This window comes from Chelonia mydas, chromosome 8 (assembly GCF_015237465.2).
Source record: "Chelonia mydas isolate rCheMyd1 chromosome 8, rCheMyd1.pri.v2, whole genome shotgun sequence".
Classification (NCBI taxonomy): Eukaryota; Metazoa; Chordata; order Testudines; family Cheloniidae; genus Chelonia; species Chelonia mydas.
The window spans coordinates 88,149,524-88,168,747 of NC_057854.1; the positions used below are offsets into that span (position 1 = coordinate 88,149,524).

Here is a 19,224-nt window from a genome sequence, read left to right on the forward strand (position 1 = left end):
GAGTAGGCTAGAGATTTTGTCTTTCACACAAATTCCACTGTAAATGGAGCAGTAATTTATTTTGTTGAAAAGGGTAACAGTTTTGAAAAGTTGCAGATATAATAGTTTAAACAAAATACTACAGGTGAATTTGACACCAATCAATACATATGTATAATCTAACAAAACCAATCATTCTCATATCAAATACATTGCTATTCTGCTGTCTTAAGGCGGACGTGCAGAGCATCTACGTAACACAGCAACTGTTTTCTAAAACAGTCCTGACTGAGCTACTGCGAAAAACTTTGAGTTTATTCACGACATTTAAAAAAAAAATCAGTAAACTTTAAACATGACTTAAAAGATAACCTGGGAATTCTATAAAGAGACTAAATTAAATTTATAGCCATTACATGGCTGGAGCACTACATACATCAATTACACGATTATTGCAGTTTAGTCAAAGATGGAAACATTGAGTTGCAAAGGGATTACAAGAAAGTTAATTCACATGGTCACTTGCAAGTGTCTTATTCATAATTTAACTTATATAAATATTAGTAATGAAAACATGGATTTTTACCACTGCAGATACAAAAATGTTAAGGCAATTTGGTGATAGGACTTGGAGCTGGTAAATCAAATTTAAGATAAAGGAACAGTCAGTCAGAGAAAAAAAAGCTTTGAAAGTTTCTGAATGGACCTCTCAGCCCAGTGCACAAGTCAGGGAGAAAGAAAAGCACTAGGCAAAGGCAAAAGACTAGTCCAGTTCTGGCTGGCAGAGACTGAGTACAGTACTAGTTACTGTACTGCAAGAGAGGTAATTCCTTGGAGAAAATGACCCTCTATAAAAAAAAAAAAAGCAAGGGCGGGGGTAGCAGGAACGAGGAAGTGGGAAATGTTCATGGTGACAGAAGGAGTCTACAATGAAAAACTTTTGAAGGGAGGGGTTCAAAAGGGATATGTGTGTGTGTGTGTGTGTGTAGGTATATATACACACACATATACATACACACACAACAGATGTAAATAATGAACCCAGCTGCCTCTATGTTATATCATATACACCATACTCATAAATGCCAATGAGAGCTGAGTGAGTAGAGATTAGTCCAGTCTAAAGAGGACTATTTGATGCAAAAGAATACATAATAAAGGCCTACTCCTGCAGTCAATGGGAATCGAGGGTATTCAGACCTTTGGGCCCCAAATGACCAGTTGGGATAGCTGAAGCAAATTGTAAAAGTAAGTTTGACACCTGGAGCCAGAGTAGAGTGAAGGTTAAAAATAGGAAAGTGGGATTAACTAAACTAGGACAGGTGTAGTGGGGTTGGACAGCATTTCCTCCTCTACTGTCTGAACAACCCAGAAATTAGTGAAAACAAAATCGGCAGTTAAATTTTTAGCTTCTTTTTGAGCAACTTTTATACTGATCTGCTTAAAAGTGGTTGAAATTATTTTGGATGGTTTTACTGTTCCTGCACATTGAATTTTCATCACCTAGTGGAGGGTGGCTTTTGCATTTTAGTTTTTGGGAGACACTCTCACACCAGTTCAAATCCAATACTTAGCAAGACCTAGTATTTTACACAGATTTCAGAAGCAGAGTAGGGCAGAAACAAATTCATTCACAAAGAGTAAAATTGCACATAAAAATGATAACCACCTCTTGGGAAAGAATATTAATAGCTAAGGATACACCTTTCTTCTAACTAGTGCCTATGTACTCTAGATTGATGCTGGTAGGCTCACAATATAACAAACTTTATTTTTAACAAAACATTTACTGTAAAGCTCATGGGTTCTATGTTAATACATCTGGTGTCTCTCCAATGTTTTGGAGAAAGTTTTTTAAAATGTAAAGGCTGTAAGCGCAGAAGGCTCAACTCTGGAAAACATAAAACTGAAAAGCACACTTTTAAGAGTTTTTAAAAGAATTATGATTAAGATAATCTCACCTTCCTCATCTAAGGGAAAAGTCTCCCTGGCCACTATTTTCATTGCTTTTGACTGACACATGATCGACAATCACCAAAGGAAACTTCTTTGCAGGTTTAAGACAATCATTGTCAATTCTGACAATTTACAGTAAGATCATGTATTAAGGGAGACACCACTGTATTATTTAACAAGGCAAATAATGAGCGAAAAATGTCCAACTAGTTGTCTTTATTGCTACATATAATTTATTTGGAAAATTTGCCTGAATTGTTCCTTTTAGGAATTTATCACCCTATATAAAGATGGATGGGTATGAAGTTAAGGCAGTAATAAATACAGAGGTACAAAAAGGTCATCTGTTGGCTTTAAGGCAGGATTGGTTGATTGGATCTCAATAAACACGCTTTTTTTTAAGATAGCATTCTGCACCCTGAGCGTGCTGGCCATTATATTCAACTGGGCCAGCTTCTGGGGAAGAAATGAGGCGTGAAGAACTTCGCTTTTCACTTCTTACTGGTGCCACCTGTGCAAAAGAAGAAAGTGAGTGACAACCCAAACTAAGCGATCGGAGAAAACAGTATCGTTTGTGTTTATAAAGAGTTCCAAGTTGAGGTGTTTTATACTACGCACGAACGACATTAGCTATTTAGTCTAGAAGTTCTAATCATTGCTACTAAGTGCTAATATCCCAGTCTATCCTGATTTCTTTCATTATTTTATTTGTATGCACCTCTCTTAGGATATGGTCTCTTTGAAATTCAGCTCTGAAATGTGCTTTACAGATGCTGAAAAAAATGCAGTGCAGGGCTTGGGTGTGGAAATAATATTTCGGGCAACAGGTTAATCAATCATCTGATGCCAGGTTTCAGACAGGTCTCTGGGTGCTCAGGTACACTGTGTATTTGTTTAGTCCATGCCCAAGGAATGGTCTCTGACTGCCTTCTGTGGAATGTGGCATTAACACAAGCTTTGGAGCAAGCTGTCTAACATCAGCTGCACCTAGCAGTTTTTCTCCTCTAACTAGAAAAAAGGAGATTGAAAAGCAGCTGTTATCTCGAACACCTGAACGATTTCTTTCCTCTCTGGGCTATGATAACTCTATCTGGATGGAACCTAATGAGAGAGTTTCCAGCCCTGTGTCTGGGAACTTGGAAGTGAAATTCTTTACTATGTGCACCACACACAGCAACATGCGTAGCCCTTGGCCATCTTTGTTACAAGGTACATCTCAGCCAGTTCTTGCCAAACAAGTGCTACCACCAGCATCTTGATTTGATTCTGCTCAAAGCCAGGGCTACCCCGTGACTTTCCTAATCAAGATATAAATAGAAAATTGGCTTGGTAGGTGCCACAAGGTTCATGTTTGCCCTAGTTTACCAAAAAATTTTGCAGTTGGCACAATACTCATTTACACCTTCAAAAGTCCTAATGATCTTTTAGCCACTTGGTGGCAGCAAGAGACCAACAAGGCATGCTACCACCTGCATCTAGATTTGGCCGTGTCTGAAATCACTCTTAGCTTCTCCTCTCACCTTATTTAATGGATTCTGTGGAGTAAGCTGAAAGCTGCCTGGCTGGTATGATCCCTGGGCTCCAGTGTAATATGAAGGCATAACCTGCAAATATGTATTGTAGTCTCCATAAGATCTAGCAGGTTCCTAAATGGAGAAGAGGATCCATGATAAACCAAAGGTCAAAACAAAAAACTCTTTATTTTTAAGTAATTACTCTTATTTGACTACAGTGATGATCAGTGGACAGATACGGAAATACCGGAGTCAAGCCAAGTTTCTAAAGGAAAGAATTTTCAATTCAGAAACAGCTCAGGCCTATAGCAATTTTCCTCTCTCATTGAGTCTGATGTAGGAACTTTAAAAAAATCTTGAGGCACATAGTCCTTTAAAAAAAAAAAAAGGGAAATTTGGTTTTGTATTTTTTAGGTTTTGCCTCCCATTTGCATTGCAGCACCCACTGGGGATCTATAACAATCTGAGCGCTAAATAGCTCTCGGATAATACCTTAGCGGGAAAAAACGTGATCATCTCTTGTTCACTTATACTGTTCGAAAGCTACAATGTAGGATCATTTTAAATGCACTCCTGGTCTATTTTACAGCACATGGTGAAAACTTTAGGTTGTAGGAGCCTAGCTACAGGAAAACTTAGGGAATACCAACGATTGTGTGTTTGGGATCCACACGGTGACTCTGCAGCACTATTTTGCCCCCATGATCTGGTCCTTTCTGTTTACAGTAGTGCTGAAGCACACAGTAGCATCCTCATGCTAAAGGAGAGAAGAAGTCAACGGAGATGTGAAGGAAAATCATTTTACTTTTACCTCCAAAGCTTCATTTGCAAATTCACCTACTCTTGCTTGAGTAGTGTTGTATGCCTGCGCATAATGCTGATACCACTGCTGGACAGCCTCCTATAAATGAAAAAAACTTCTTCACTTCATCTGCCTGCTATGGTGATTTTACTTTATAGCAACTTCCCATGACCTTCACAGGCCACTAGATTTAATTAAAGACAAAAGCTTTCCAAGACACACAAAAACAGATTTAAAACCAATCATAAAAATCCAACAAAACAGTTAAATATATGTTTTAAGTGATTATGTGATAGGTGTCCGATTGACCACACCAAAGTCTTCTACTCACCCAGAAGATATAGAACAATTATATGTCTGAACCTCATCTAGTATGGTATATGTTTGTGATGCCCAATTACACATTAAATAACTTGATTCATTGGTTTGGAATTTGTTTATCTTATAGTTCGTGAAAAAGACTTCATTCTGCACTTGTCCTCTAAATTGACACCAGGACCCGAGTGAGAATATCCTGTTTAACAACGACATAAAAAGTGATCAAAATGCTCTATAATTTACAGTACCACTGAGCCAAGTAACTCCACCATCTTCACAGAGCTATGGGATGTCTTTACAACAGGCCTTACTCCAAGTAGAACGCAAAACAACCACATGCAACTACGGCGTAACTTCAGCTATCTAGAAGTAATAAAGTCAATACAAATATACCAAGCACCCCATTACAGGAAGGAAAGTATTGTTAGCTAACATACCTGTGTATAATCCCCACACTGTTGAGAATAATTAAAGTAGTTTTCCATTGCATGTTGTGATGTAGTTCCCTGAGAGACTGCAGCATCCACTATGTTGCTTGAAAGCCCAGTCTGCTGCTGTGTACTAGTTGCTTTGCTGGCAACTGCTGCTCAAAACAAAACGAATACATTCAGTTTATACAAGCTGTCCAACCATTAAGGGGCACACTTTGATCTTGGATACACTTGTGTAAACCCAGAACATTGTCACAGACCTCAAATTTATTACTCCAGATTTACACATTTAACTGCAATCAAAATCTAGCCCAAAATATAAAAGGTCTTATGTTTGATAGAAAATAGTTTCTAGAATGTACTATGAACAAATGTACAGAGTTATGAACTCTGAACAAATATGCTAACTCTGTACATTTCCATTAGAAATACTGCAGGATATAATCTCTCTTTACAGTTAAGTACTCGTATAAACCGTATTTTTCAACTAGAAAATTAGTTATGAGGATCGCTTATATCAATTTACTTTTCTTCTCAGTGCAAGTTCTTTGAAAGAGAGAATTCTAGGTTTTATTAATGACAAATGCTGTGGTTGTTGAGATCATTTAGTAAGCAGAGAAACAACTTACCACACTTTGCTCTAGAAAGCTTTAAATCAAATCACAAGCTGTTAGACAAGCATGTGCTGAATGGCTGCTTACCTGAAAGACACACACCCCGCAACACGCTTGCCAAATTCAAGTAGGGATTGGTACTAAGACGGATTTCTTTGGGTGGTTCCCCCAGGAGTGAGGTCTGTTTTTTTGAGGGAATCTGTAAAAATGTTAGATATCATTCATTCCACTTTTCAGCTATCACTCAAGTCATAAGTAAAACCAAAGCAATGACAGGTGCTTGTCTCTACATGACTTTAAAAACTTGCAGATTTCATAGGTTTTACAGCAGAGTATCTCCAAATCAATCCTGAACCGAATCATCTGAACAGACTGCTCAGATTACAGATATTTTTTCTTGCCAAGGAGTTTGTCAGCCAAGTGTCTCTTTAGACCAGCGGGGGGAGGGGGGGGGGTTGCAAACTTAGTTTTCCTGAGTATATTTAAAACCTCACTAAAAGCCATCAGATTAATAAAGCTCACAGTAAGTATGCGACAGAAGATTAGCTTCAACTCAAGCCTCTGGCAAACCAAGGACTGATGAACTCTGGCTTAGGGAGGCAGAATTTTCTGTGGGGTACTAATGTAAAATGCCTTTTTGAGCAAGCTGCTTATCAGCACTAGTAGTACTTACGTTAAAGTGGAAAATAATTGGGAGTGGGTCTGAGACCCCAGGACTCACTCACTCCCCCAAACCAGCAGAGGTGCGTGGGCTCCTGGAACCGTGATGGACTGAGTCTATTCTGATAGTTTTTGCCTCTCTGTGGTGCTAAGTCCGAAACCGGGACAAGTTGTTTATGGAGGAGAGCAGGAGCTCCAGAGGCAGCCTGCCTGCCCAAGGGCCACCCCTAAGGGTATGTCCACGCTGCATTCCGGAGCGAGCTCCTAGCCTGGCTCCGCAGACTCGGGCTAGCAGGGCTCTCACTAGTGTGCTGTGTAGACACTGCGGCTCAAGTCTGGTGGGAGGTTAGGGAGGGAGGACAACATCTACACAGCTATCCTTAGCACGCTAGTGAACACTCCACTAGCCCAACCCTCATTTAATTTGTTGATTTACAGCATAAAAATATACCCAAAATAGAGTGTGTGCAGGTGGCAAGTTAGTTAGCTAATCCCACATAGATTCTAGCAACATTTAAAACACATGTCAAAATACAGCACCCCCAACATCTGCCAAAAAAACATTTTTCTCCCCACTTTTGAGAGATGGGTCTCCTCGTAAGTCATAACAGTGATGCAGAAGCACTTACTATTAATATCAATAAACACACAGGAACTCGTCTATGCTGAGACATATGTCACCCCTCAAACGGTAACACGTGGGAACTGAAAATCATCTCTTTTACAGGCCCATCAGAATGCTGAGTGAGATTCCACAGAGATGTACCGAGTATCCGACGTAGAGGGCAAACTATTTGGTCAAATTTGCTGTGCGCATAAGATCTCAATGGCATCACACCAACAGATCATTTGGGCCATAAATTTCAGAGGATTTTTACCTTCTTTTCAACATTGGGTGTAATCTCTTCACTGTTAATGTACAATTCAGGTTCCTAATTCCCCCTAGTAATCACATTTGGTACATCCATTTGGGTTGGAAGTTGGCTTTTTCTAGTACTAATACCAAGGAGTGAGTTTATTCAAATAAGGGCAATTTGTTGCCCTTGATATTTAAAATCATAATTAAAAATGCAAATGGATTTGCATATTTCTAAAAAGGAATGTAATGCTCATGAGACGTGCCAGAACGTAATGCTCATGAGACGTGCCAGAACGTCAGCCTGGGAAACTGAAATCCTCTCTTTAGTCAAAACCCAGTAAGGCATGAGTCCCACCTCACACTACCACTGTAGCTGAGCCCTATTCCGAGAAGGGTTACTACCTCCGTGAATCAGGAGGTGGTTCAGTCTCCAGGCCCATTCAAACCTTGGGTTCAGTTGACACTGACTACGAGGGGAACCAGTTCGTACAGAGGTGGGCAAACTATGACCCGCGGGACCCTCCTGCCCCTGAGCTCCTGGCCTGGGAGGCTAGTCCCAGGCCCCTCCCCTGCTGTTCTCCCTCCCCAGCAGCCTCAGCTCACTGCGTTACTGGCGCAATGCTCGGGGCAGTGGGGCTGCGAGCCCCCGGGGCAGCACAGCTGCAGAGCCCGGCAGCACGGCTGGCTCCAGCTGGGCGGCTCGACTGTAGCATTGCCAGCCACCAGTGCCCCAGGCAGCGCGGTAAGGGGGCAGGGGCGGTTGGATAGAGGGCAGGGGAGTTCGGGGGGTAGGAGGGGGAGGGCGGTCAGGGGTGTAGATAGGGGTCGGGTCAGTCAGAGGGCTGGGAACAGGGGGGTTGAATGGGGGCAGGGGTCCTGCGGGGGCAGTCAGGAATGAGAGGAAGGGTTGGATGGGGCGGCAGGGGGCAGTCAGGGGACAGGGAGTGGTGGATGGGGCAGGAGTCCTGGGGGGCCCATCAGGGAACGGGGGGGTTGGATGAGGGTCAGGGGCCAGTCCACGCCTGGCCTCCCCTAACTGGCCCTCCATACAATTTTGGAAACCCGATGTGGCCCTCAGGCCAACAAGTTTGCCCGCCCCTGAGTTAGTGCCATACTATTAGGAGTTTTGTGATACCTGTCCACTGGGAACTGGACTGAAGACAACACTATCTCAATTTCACAGAGACCACTGAGCAGCCATTCCAGAGTATGGATGCGCTGATTTCAAACGGGAGAACACATAAATTGCTTGAAACATGTAGCCCAGTGTGATTTTTATATAATTTTATTCTAAATCCATTCTGTTAAAAATGTACAAATCTGGAACGTGCTACTAATGCACTCGCCTTAGAGAACTTGCCCCTGTATCAACTGATGCAGAAAAGGAAGTAACTTTATTAAGATCTCTGCCAGAAAGGCTGTCCAAAAGTATGGGATTCAAAACCTCCAAACATAACCTGCAGATTCATTTTTAGAATACTAGATTCTCTGGAGTTTTAAAAGTTTATTTTCCTTTTTTATCTGTATGAAAAGGTGAATGGAAATGCTGATTAAAATATAAAAAAAAAAATCTGTTTAAAATCCCAAATCATTACACTAACATAGATTTAAAAATTAAAATAATTACGTATTAAATAAATGCTGAAAACAGAATGCAGCCGCAGACACTGCTTAGGTGCTAATAATCTCAACTGCTTCAGGAAACCAAGAAAATTTAAATCAAAACATAATAATCTAAGAGATTTCAAGTTTTCTGAAAAAAATGCCAAATGTTTTTAAGTAAATACATGTATAGAATCCAGTTAATGGCTGGGAATCTCAAACAGTTTTTAATAAAGCATTTCAATTCAGCTTTAATTTTTTCTTCTGCATCCACATGCTTTGAAAGAATAAATACTAAACCTGACCTGATGTTAAGGAAATGCCAATTGTCTTTTAAGAGGATGCAGATTAGAAACACACACACACACTTTGGCATCCTGACCCAGAGGTGCTGGTCTAGTTTACAGTCACTGAATTCCAACACGAGTTCAATTTTTACAGTCTAAAAAGGGCATTTCCTGCAGCTAAGATAATTTCATCATTACAGATAAAGAGGCATGTACATGAGAATAGTACAATAGGATAAAAGATTCCTCTTTGTTAATTCATTTTGACAATCAAAAGACATTAATTCTTCCTTCCTCTAATTCAAAATCCAAATGACCTTAAAATGCTTTATAAATCATTCTATGATTCAGTAAATATTATAATGGAAATAACTGCATTTGCTTTTTGAAGTAACTTGTAATTGGAAGAACAACAACAAAAAAGGGGGCATAAGTACGGGAATGCAAAATCTATGTCCGGTTTTTCTTACCCCTGAACTTGTATCAGTGCTTTTTGGCTGGCTTTGCTGTTGGGGATGTTCTGTGCGCAAGCCTCCAGCAGTAAAATTTGTTAAGCTCTGAAGATAAGCCTGCGACCCTGAGCCAGCTCCTTCTGACAGTCCCACTGTAGTTGATTGTTTATCCTGAGTATTATTTTGCCCTGGCACAGCTTGTCCAACAACAGGCTGATTTGGAAAGAATGGCAAGATGCCCATCCCTGTTGCTGCCGTTGTTTGATTTGGAGTCACATTAGATGCTGCAGTCAACCATAAATGGAGAAACCTTTCTGTTAGACAAAATTTATCTGAACATTTTGCTTGTGATTTTTATTAAGTGGTGACAAAAACATTGAGAAATCAGGAATGCTGCAGTAATAAAAACCTAGAGCTTAATTTAAAACCAAAGCTAGAACAGAAAACTGAAACTGTATTTAATGCTATTTTTATTCTAAATATCTGCTAGGCTAATAAGTGAAACTGACCAAGGTCTGGTTTATTTGTTTTCTGCTATTCAAGAAAGCTATGAACAGCAGAGCAGTGGCCCCTGAGTGACCTGTCTGTGGGCTCAGGAAAACAGCACAGCATCAGTTCACACTAGGAAGGTTTTCTTCACAACCTGAAGGGCTAGAAACTCTTTTTTTATTAAATGAAGGCTTAAATTCTGCAGAAATTGGTGGCCTAGGTGTCACTGCTCCCCAGGAAAACTCTTCTACTTACCACTGGAGAGTGCATTATTCAAGCCTAGGAATACTGTAAAATGAGGTAAGGTATCTGAAATCATTTATTTGAGAAGACTCGGGTGCCATCAATGCAGAGCATGGGGCTGTTAGTAGTCCCAAAAACAAACTGGGTGGAAAATAAAAAGTTGTACTAACCAGAGTCATCTCTAGTCTTTCCACAGACATCTTAAGGCATCACTGTGCCAAGAAATTTGCAACCAAAAGTCACATCCATCAACGCTTGGACAGTAAACCTCTAATGCTTAATGAAGTGAGCACAAACAAACTGTTTGCAGAGCTCCTCAACTAGAGGAGTCTATACACCTTGGAATAACAAATCTAAAAAGCCAGATCCTGAATAAAAAAAAGTGGTTCCAACCTTCCTAAAAACTGGTAATATCTGTGCGAGTATTAGCATTCTGAAAATATTCAAAAAAATGCCACAATGTATTCTGCTCCATGTGAACAGCAGAAGAGAAGTGAGGCAGTGAGACCGAGGAGAGAAGACACTGGTTTAAACAGGAAATTCTACAGAAACTTTTGCAAATCATTAATATGATGAAATACCAAGAGGGGTTGCAGGATAGCACCCACTCACCTGGCACATGTAAATCTATGAAATGAGAAACGCTTTGTGCCAAAACCCAAAGAAAGATGGAGGACAGACGCACAAGAGTCAGAACCCTGAATGCACCAGATTAAGGCTCTAGGGGGCCACAGGACAGTTTATTTTAAATATATAGAAATAATCCATGAAAGAAGTCCTACCAAATAGTCCACTCAGAGCTCAAACATTTAAGAGCTGCCATCTGGATTCTCAAGGCACTGCATGTAATTCCGTTGTCAAATGTTGGAATCAAGAGGGAGGAAAAGTGGTAAAATGCTACCACAAGGCTGATCTTAGCAGCAAATAGCAATTTACAAGGGTTTCCTTAAGAGGCCTGTGCTATTTGCTCAAGTGTTATGAAAGAGGCATCTCAGGCAGGTAAACACAAGCCATGTTTTATCACATTCAGGACAGAAACATTGAAGAAGACAGGCAGGACCAAGATTCCCCAATGGCCACTCACCTACAATTCTATGAAACTGATTGTGGAGACCTTGCCCATCTGATCCCAATGGATAATCCCCGCTCAATTTTTTCATCATCCAGGAATAGGGAAGATGTTTGGTTAACCTTCTGCTTCTATTGGCTAGCTGCTGAGAAGCCATGGTGTGCACACTGAACACTTCAGGGGGAACACCTGTTGTACAGCACATTGTGCACAAGGATTACAAAATCAGACTGCTACCAAGGCCTGAAGGCGCAGTTACACATAAGAAACATTATGCACAAGCAATACAGAACAAATCGAATAGCCAGTCCTGCAGGGTTCCTCAGCATATGCTCCATCTGAAACCTTTTTTGAAAAAACCTACTGATATACCAACTTTGCACTGCAGTCCCATGAGTTCTCAAGTGAAGCAGAGGTAGGCCACGTCCATACATATCTGTGCGAGAGATTCTGCCAATAAACACATACATGCCTCAGGAAGTGGAGTTAGTGATTTAGTAGCTGGCACTTTGCCTTCTGAGTTAGGACTGAAGCAAACTGCAACATAGTATCACAAAGCACTGGATTGCTGGAAGCACCCTCTTACAAAAAATAAAGTGAGCAACAGCTGGCACTTCTCACAGGAGACAAGGGTGTGAACCCCATTGTCCTGGCCAAATTCAAACTCAAATACTTACGTTCTGTGTATCTAATTTTCCCCTACAGTTCCACTTGGATTGAGCATTCGTTTTCATTTCCTGTCATAAACTGTTGCATAGTGTTGTAAAACGTGTATCAAGTTCCACCCTGAGGTGGTCATACTTCAGAGTAAATAAAGTGACCTCTATGTCAAATTTGTATCTCTGTTGCTAAAGGGATACAGTGAATTTAACAAACAACAACACTTTTCTCAGATTTCAGAGTAGCAGTCGTGTTAGTCTGTATTCGCAAAAAGAAAAGGAGTACTTGTGGTACCTTAGAGACTAACCAATTTATTTGAGCATAAGCTTTCGTGAGCTACAGCTCACTTCATCGGATGCATAAATTCATTATGCATCCGATGAAGTGAGCTGTAGCTCACGAAAGCTTATGCTCAGATAAATTGGTTAGTCTCTAAGGTGCCACAAGTACTCCTTTACTTTTCTCAGAACAATTTACCTCTGAGTTACAATACCCCAGATAACAGAGATTAGAGAAGAAAGTATTTCTATTTTGTTTAGTTTGTGCATTCACAACATCCATTTTTGTACAGTCTCTCCTGTATAGTCAGTCACTGTCCCCAGTTATTTGGGTGGGTCTTTCACACAGTAATGTGTAAAACACAGGAAAACAAAGTAAAAAATACACAAAAATTGGCAGAGGGTCTCAGGGGCAGGCATAGTACATGATACTATTTTTAATTCATTCTTTTAAATTAATTCAGTGGATTTCAAATTGACAGCGTCCCTTCAAAGCCTGTAAATTAGCCTGTAAAGTGCTCTGTGTGTTAGACAATATGAGTATTACAGATATAGCTTTGACTTCATTCTTCCTTCCTAGCATTTAAGTAAAAACACAAAACACCAGTTCTGCTACTGAAACTTCCAACTTGCTGATCAGCTGAGCAACAAATCAGAGTTGCAGAGGACAGCATCAATCAAGTATAACAACAATAGTCTTTACCAATATTTTGTATGGAATGGCCATTGGCTGCACCTTACTAGAGACAAAAATGCAACTAAGACTCCTCTGAAGATGGCTCATCCCAGAACCTAAAGGGCAGAAAATAATTCTGCATTGTGGTTGGTAATGACATGGGAGATAGAACCAGGTCACCGAGTGCAGTGCAGTATACTTTCAGATATTAACATGCAACATATGGCAACCGAGTTGTTAAAATGTTTGTGCAATGTAAGTTGTCATTCATTTTGATTGTATCCACATTATATGCAATTACAAATGGGAACAGAGGTGGTCTGTGCAACTGGGAATGGAACGGAAAGTGTCCAAGAGACAATAATCTCTAAAGCCAAGCTGTACTAGATCAGGGGCTGGGCTATCCTCCACTAACCCCACTATATTCTGCAAGAGCAGGATCTATCTATAATAGACCCATAAAATGCAGATGTGTAGTTTTTGAAATTATCTGTCTCAAGAGAATTATTTTGACAGTTTTCTGGTTCCAAAAAAATTTCAGAAGCAAGAAAAATTTATTATACCCCTATGAAGAAAAGAATCACTAATGCTAACAACTCATCTTCTTGATGCCTTCCTTAAAAAAGGTAGAGAAATAAAATTCCATTAAAAGGCAAAGCTGCTAATTATGTTTATAGTCATAATTAACCTGTATATACAGTAGAACCTCAGAGTTACGAACACCTCGGGAACGTAAGTTGTTCGTAACTCTGAACAAAACATTATGGTTGTTCTTTCTAAAGTTTACAACTGAACATAGACTTAATACAGATTTCAAATGTTAACATGCAGAAGAAAAATGCTGCTTTTAACCATCTTAATTTAAATGAAACCAGCACAGAAACCGTTTCCTTGCCTTCTCAAATCTTTTCTTAAGCTTTCCCTTTAATTTTTTAGTAGTTTACGTTTAGCACAGTACTGTAATGTATTTGCCTTTTTTTTTAAATTTTTTTTTGTCTCTGCCTTTGCCTGATTGTGTACTTCCGGTTCCAAATGAGGTGTGTAGGTTACAAGTTTTCCTTCTCTTCTTTCATTCTACTAGGGCAGCAGGGGACTGGGAATTTATAGAACCTGAACACCTACATCATCCCATTCCATTTTTCCTCAGTTTACATTTCAAGGCTCCACATCAGAACCATCCTCCTTGCGGCTGAGAACTACATGGAACAACCTTCCCACATCCACTAGCACTTTGCTGGCTGCAGGAATCTCTAATGAATTATCAAAGCACTCTCCCCACCCTCCTTCCTGATAAGGGACAGAGTACCCTCGCTTTACAGTATACACAGTCTGGGAAGTGAAATCAAATGCAGGTCTCCAGATTGCAGAGTAGTAACTCTAGGCTTATCCTAATACATAGAGTTATATGTAATGAACAGCATTAGTCTTCACAAAGCCTTTAAACTCCTTGATGCCGTTGAACTACCTCTCCCAATTTAAGCGCTAACTCCTTTTGCATCAAGATGTAATGTCCACAATTTTAGACTCTTTAGAAGTTTATAAAATTCCATGTGATAGACTTTTACCCAACTCCAGTTAAAACCTAATAGGATTCTGTTGGGCTGGATTCACAGCTGATTTCAGCAGAACAGCTACTTGTAAGAGAAGCTTTGTGATGTTGAGACGTATCAGGTGGGAACCTACAGGAATGAATACTAAAAACCTACTTCTGTCCTCATGTGAAGAGACAAGACATTAGGAAAATTAATTAAAAACAAGGAATATCAGTAAAATCAAGTTATTTGATTTCTCCAAAATCAAAATGTCCAGGTCTACAAGTGTATTAAAAGTAGACACCCTTAAAATGGAATAAAGTTAATTGTAGGACTAAAAGGCACGGACTAAGAGAGGTTACAAGTATTGAAAACCAGAGTAATATAAAGTAAAGCAAATGCCCTTTTTAACACATCTAGTACATTGCATCAGATAGGGTATATAGGTATAAGCAAAGAAAAGCGGATAAAATCTAATCCCATTCACATATCCAAGAACACCACTAAGAAAATAAGACACTAAAATGAAAACAGGGCTCCTTTCAGAAACTGAGAACTTCAGGAAAGAAACAGCATGCCAAATCACCTTAAGCAATTAAAGCAAATTCAGAACCCTAGCCAAATATATTGCTGCGGGTTTATCTAATACTTAAGAGTTGCAATAGGAGAGTGTTGATAGTGTGCTAATTTCACTCAACACAGGAAGATGAGACTGTCTTATATTAAATGTTAAAGCACCTAGCGTTAGCTCTTAGAGTCATTTCACACGACTAGAGTAGACACCTAACTACCCTATTTGGCAATTAAAATAATGTGGTCATGAGAAAATGTGTCCATGATTTTAGAGACTGCTGTTAAAAATTTGGCTCACATCAGGAAAAGCTCATTCCTAGCACAAAGGGGTCAATCAGCAAGTCTGTTCATGTTTAGCCTCTCCTTGGAATATGTGGCCCATTTCTGTTTACATTTTTCTATTCTGCTTACTCTTGGCTTCTTTCAGTTATATACCTGTTTGACTTAAGTGATAAACTTCATGGTCAGCCTGAATGGACACCAAGATGTAAGCAAGTGTGTGTGGGATATATGATACCATGCTAATTATTCTGAATTTGTTTGGATTTTGATGTTTAAGCCTGAAAAATTAACATGAGCAGACAGTGGTCTGCTGGAGATTTAGATACTCAAGTACATGCCTGGCAAATACAGACCATGGAAAACAAAAATATGGGAATCTTCTGGAAGAGAAGGCAATGAAACCAAGGTGTCTGTGCCAGAATCCTCATCTATATATGCTTTAGAAGCTAAATGAACATATGCCCGTTGTTTGCATTGCTGCTTTTTTCATAAAATATTTAAGTTTGTACAACTGGGAAGCCTCTGAGTTTGTGCCAGATAGCGAAAGCAGTCAGTGCAAACCAATCAACACAGCAATAATCAACATAATTCTTTTGTTAAATGCTCCTGTATTTCACATTGTCGTTAGGCTTGGTGGCTTCCTTATTCTGTGGTGATAAGGTTAAAGCTATTGATTATCACTTTTGTTAAAAAAGTAGGAGTGAGTCAGCTGCATATTTTCAAACTGGACATTTCTGCTGGTACAGTATGAAGCAAAATGTCATTTACATGTATGCGCTTCTCCATGGTTTCCCAGGTCTGCACTCACTGACCCTGTTCCCAATACTGTCTGAAGTAACATTGGTGGAGGCTCTCCAAGTAAACCAGGTTTCTATAAAGAAGAACAAATAGTATTGTAAATGACTACAGTTATCTTTCCTTAGCTATTCCACAGACTTTCACATACAGTTAATCTCTTCTACATATGCTAGATGCTTAAAGTTTTAATAGGCTAAAAAAGTCCTATTTGTTTTAGAAAATAGTTAATAAAAGGTATACAGGTTGATAACTGAAGTTAAAATGATGAACTTACACTGTTAGTTTGAATATTCTCAATTTTAATTAGTTGCTTCTGTGCCAGTTGTAGGTGTGAGAGGTTCTGCAGCAGTAAATTAGATGTATTCCCCAGAACAGAATTCTGCCAAATTGACACAAGAATTAGTTAAAGAATACAAAAAAATTACAACACTTGTTGCAAGATTTCCAGCTGATGTGCTATAGGCCAGATACAGAATAAACATGACAAAGGGGAATGACTTTCCATATCTATGTTTATCCGAAGTCAGTGACTTCCCCTCCACAAAACCAAATCCTTGCTTCATTTGCAATCAAAGCTTCCAGAAGATTCTGAATTCCTTTTATCTTTCCTTTCCTCCAGTTTGATTTTCTGGGTGCTTTTTAGAGGATAAGTGTAGTTTATTGTGTTGTGCTTTACAATGTTTTTATTTCTTACATAGTGTCTGCTCCAAACATCTCACTGCTTTATTAGGTTATGTTGGGATAGTTAGGGGCTATTATATACTGCTTTACAGTCTCTAAACATTAATGCTACCTTCAGGAAAGGATACCTACACACATATGATTCTTCCCTTACTCATTGGTAAGTATCCTACAGAGAGCACTATTCCCAGAACATTCATAACGTGGCTTGTTATTCAGGCTACGTTCACACTGTGGCTTGTAATGTTTTTTGAAATGGTTTTCATGCACAGTTACACTAAAACATTGCTGTAACACGGTTTGCACCCACAGTCAAGACATTTAAACCATGTTGAGATGCCATACTAGAACTTTGCCTTGGGGATATTCTACAGTATGGTTTTTGGATTCTATGATGGTTTAAAAGAAATGTCTGTCCACACTGGAGCATCAAACCATGCTATAATTCAGGGGTTCTCAAACTGGGAGTCGGGACCCCTCAGGGGGTTGTGAGGTTACTACACAGGGAGGTCATGAACTGTCAGTCTCCACCCCAAACCCCACTTTGCTTCCAGCATTTATAATGGTGTTAAATATATAAAAAAGTGTTTTTAATTTACAAGGGGGGGAGGCCACACTCAGAGGCTTGCTATGTGAAAGGGGTCACCAGTACAAAAGTTTGAGAACCCCTGCTATAATTTGTGCTAACTACATGAATGCTTGAAAACATTTAGTCAAACATCATTCTTGTAGAGCAAGATTGCACTGGCAGAGGTTCTTGAACATGATTTGCCAGCCAAAACATATGTTTGCTCCAGGTCTCAATAAACCTTTTTCTGTAGCACTCTGTTACTTAAAGAACGCATTCTGTAAGGCACGACTAGAAATATGGAATCAAAATTCTTCACTGTGTGAGTACAGTCTTGCTCACTTTTTGAAATTCCCTACGCCGGACAGATCACCATTAATGACTGAAAACTGAAGAAGCAGCTGAGCACAGCAAGTAGGGATTTGCATGCTTTATGGCTCTGCCAGAACTCTGCCTCACAAATGTTTCCAGACATTTGTAGCCAGCACAGTTTGTGTCCCAGTGTGGCAGGGTTGCAGATTCCTTAGGAACTAAACTCAGAATACGTAGAACACAGACATTCATGTTACAGAACAGTCCTTTGCGTTTTGGAAATTATTTACTATAATATCAACACACAAAACAAGGGATCTCTTAAAACCTGCAAATTAGATTTTAGATTCAAAAACAGAATTCCACCAAATATGGGGCCAAATCTGGATTAACTGCATCAATATGTTTGTGTATTGAGTCCACACAGCTGCCCTAAGCATCTCAAGTAGAAATGACCTGTGTCTGATGTTGCCAGTCCATCTTTATTTTTTATAATTTTATTGTGTTTTCTGAGTTACATCAAGAAAGAAAAAGTATTGATTAAACGACAAACTTTTAGGAATTTAAAGTAGAAAAAATTGTTTGGCTGAATCTTCAAAACAGACTCTCTGGATTAATCACAGGGAGATCCGTTAGACCATTCAGTTAACACATACCTCTAAATGTTCAAAATGTGTTATGGTGGCACAGAATGTCTATCATTAAGAAATACCAAGAGTAGCTAAGTTAAAAAAAATTATTCAGTGATTCATCCAAACAACTGTTCAAATTCTCATCTGTCATGTCCTCCTAATTATCTATAATTTAATTATTCTAAGAGCAATGTTTTGGCATCATATTTTTAAAAAGTGATTCCTCTCAATGTATCATTTAACAAAATCTTGAACTGTCAATTCCATGCAGCAAAAACAACATATGCAGGAAGGAATATAGAGATAAGCTGAACCACTGTTCTTTTGTCAAACTAACAAAAAACTAGAAAGTAACACAGCTTCTTTTCCTGTACATGATAACACTGAATTCCAAGAAAGAAATACTGACCAGATTCTCTGGCATTGAAGAGTACCCCAAAAAGATACATTACAGAATAAGGGTACACAAGTGCCAATGAAAGGAACCTAGATAATTAAATTACTGTCAGTAAATTCAGCTTACTGGGTCAGGTTTAGTGACTAATTAAAAGCAGGAGCTTCCATGAAAGAATATTAAATGCATGAGTCTATCCAATGCGATAGCACTCACTTGTTTAGCTGTAGTATACTTAAGCCAAAAAGCAGTGGATCATCGTCAGTCACACTGCAACTATGTACAACATGCTTCCTTCCAACTGTGATTAAAAAGCATTCATGTTGCCTTCCAAAGAAGCTCAAAATCTACAAGACCATAGAAAGAGCTGCAGTAACTAAATATATCCGAGGAAAATGTCATATATGTATATATTTTAAAAATGCAAGCAAATAACACTCTTTGTGTTCGATAAACTTTACAACATGCAGCAAATGTATTTCATTCTATGGTGCACTGCAGATCTAAACAACATACCTAACATCTGAAAGGAATACACGCCTCTAGGTAACTCATAATAGAAA

At 39.3% G+C, this 19,224-nt stretch overlaps 1 protein-coding gene across 4 annotated transcripts in view; it reads right to left on the reverse strand.

Moving 5' to 3' along the window:
* Positions 1-40: 40 nt before the first annotated feature.
* Positions 41-19,224, reverse strand: part of RAVER2 (ribonucleoprotein, PTB binding 2) — a 57,740-nt gene continuing 38,556 nt past the window's right edge. For 2 of the 4 annotated variants that reach the window (XM_037907911.2, XM_037907912.2), the window contains exons 7-15: positions 16,349-16,453; positions 16,045-16,147; positions 11,291-11,464; positions 9,493-9,758; positions 5,702-5,813; positions 5,007-5,152; positions 4,261-4,350; positions 3,456-3,581; positions 41-2,446 (exon numbers count right to left, since the gene is read on the reverse strand). In XM_037907911.2, the coding sequence (XP_037763839.1) occupies positions 2,315-2,446; positions 3,456-3,581; positions 4,261-4,350; positions 5,007-5,152; positions 5,702-5,813; positions 9,493-9,758; positions 11,291-11,464; positions 16,045-16,147; positions 16,349-16,453 (1,254 nt within the window). In that variant the 3' untranslated portion in view covers positions 41-2,314. Of the gene's footprint in view, positions 2,447-3,455; positions 3,582-4,260; positions 4,351-5,006; positions 5,153-5,701; positions 5,814-9,492; positions 9,759-11,290; positions 11,480-16,044; positions 16,148-16,348; positions 16,454-19,224 lie in introns of all 4 variants that reach the window. The other 2 variants (XM_043521548.1, XM_043521547.1) reach the window with 1 other exon arrangement.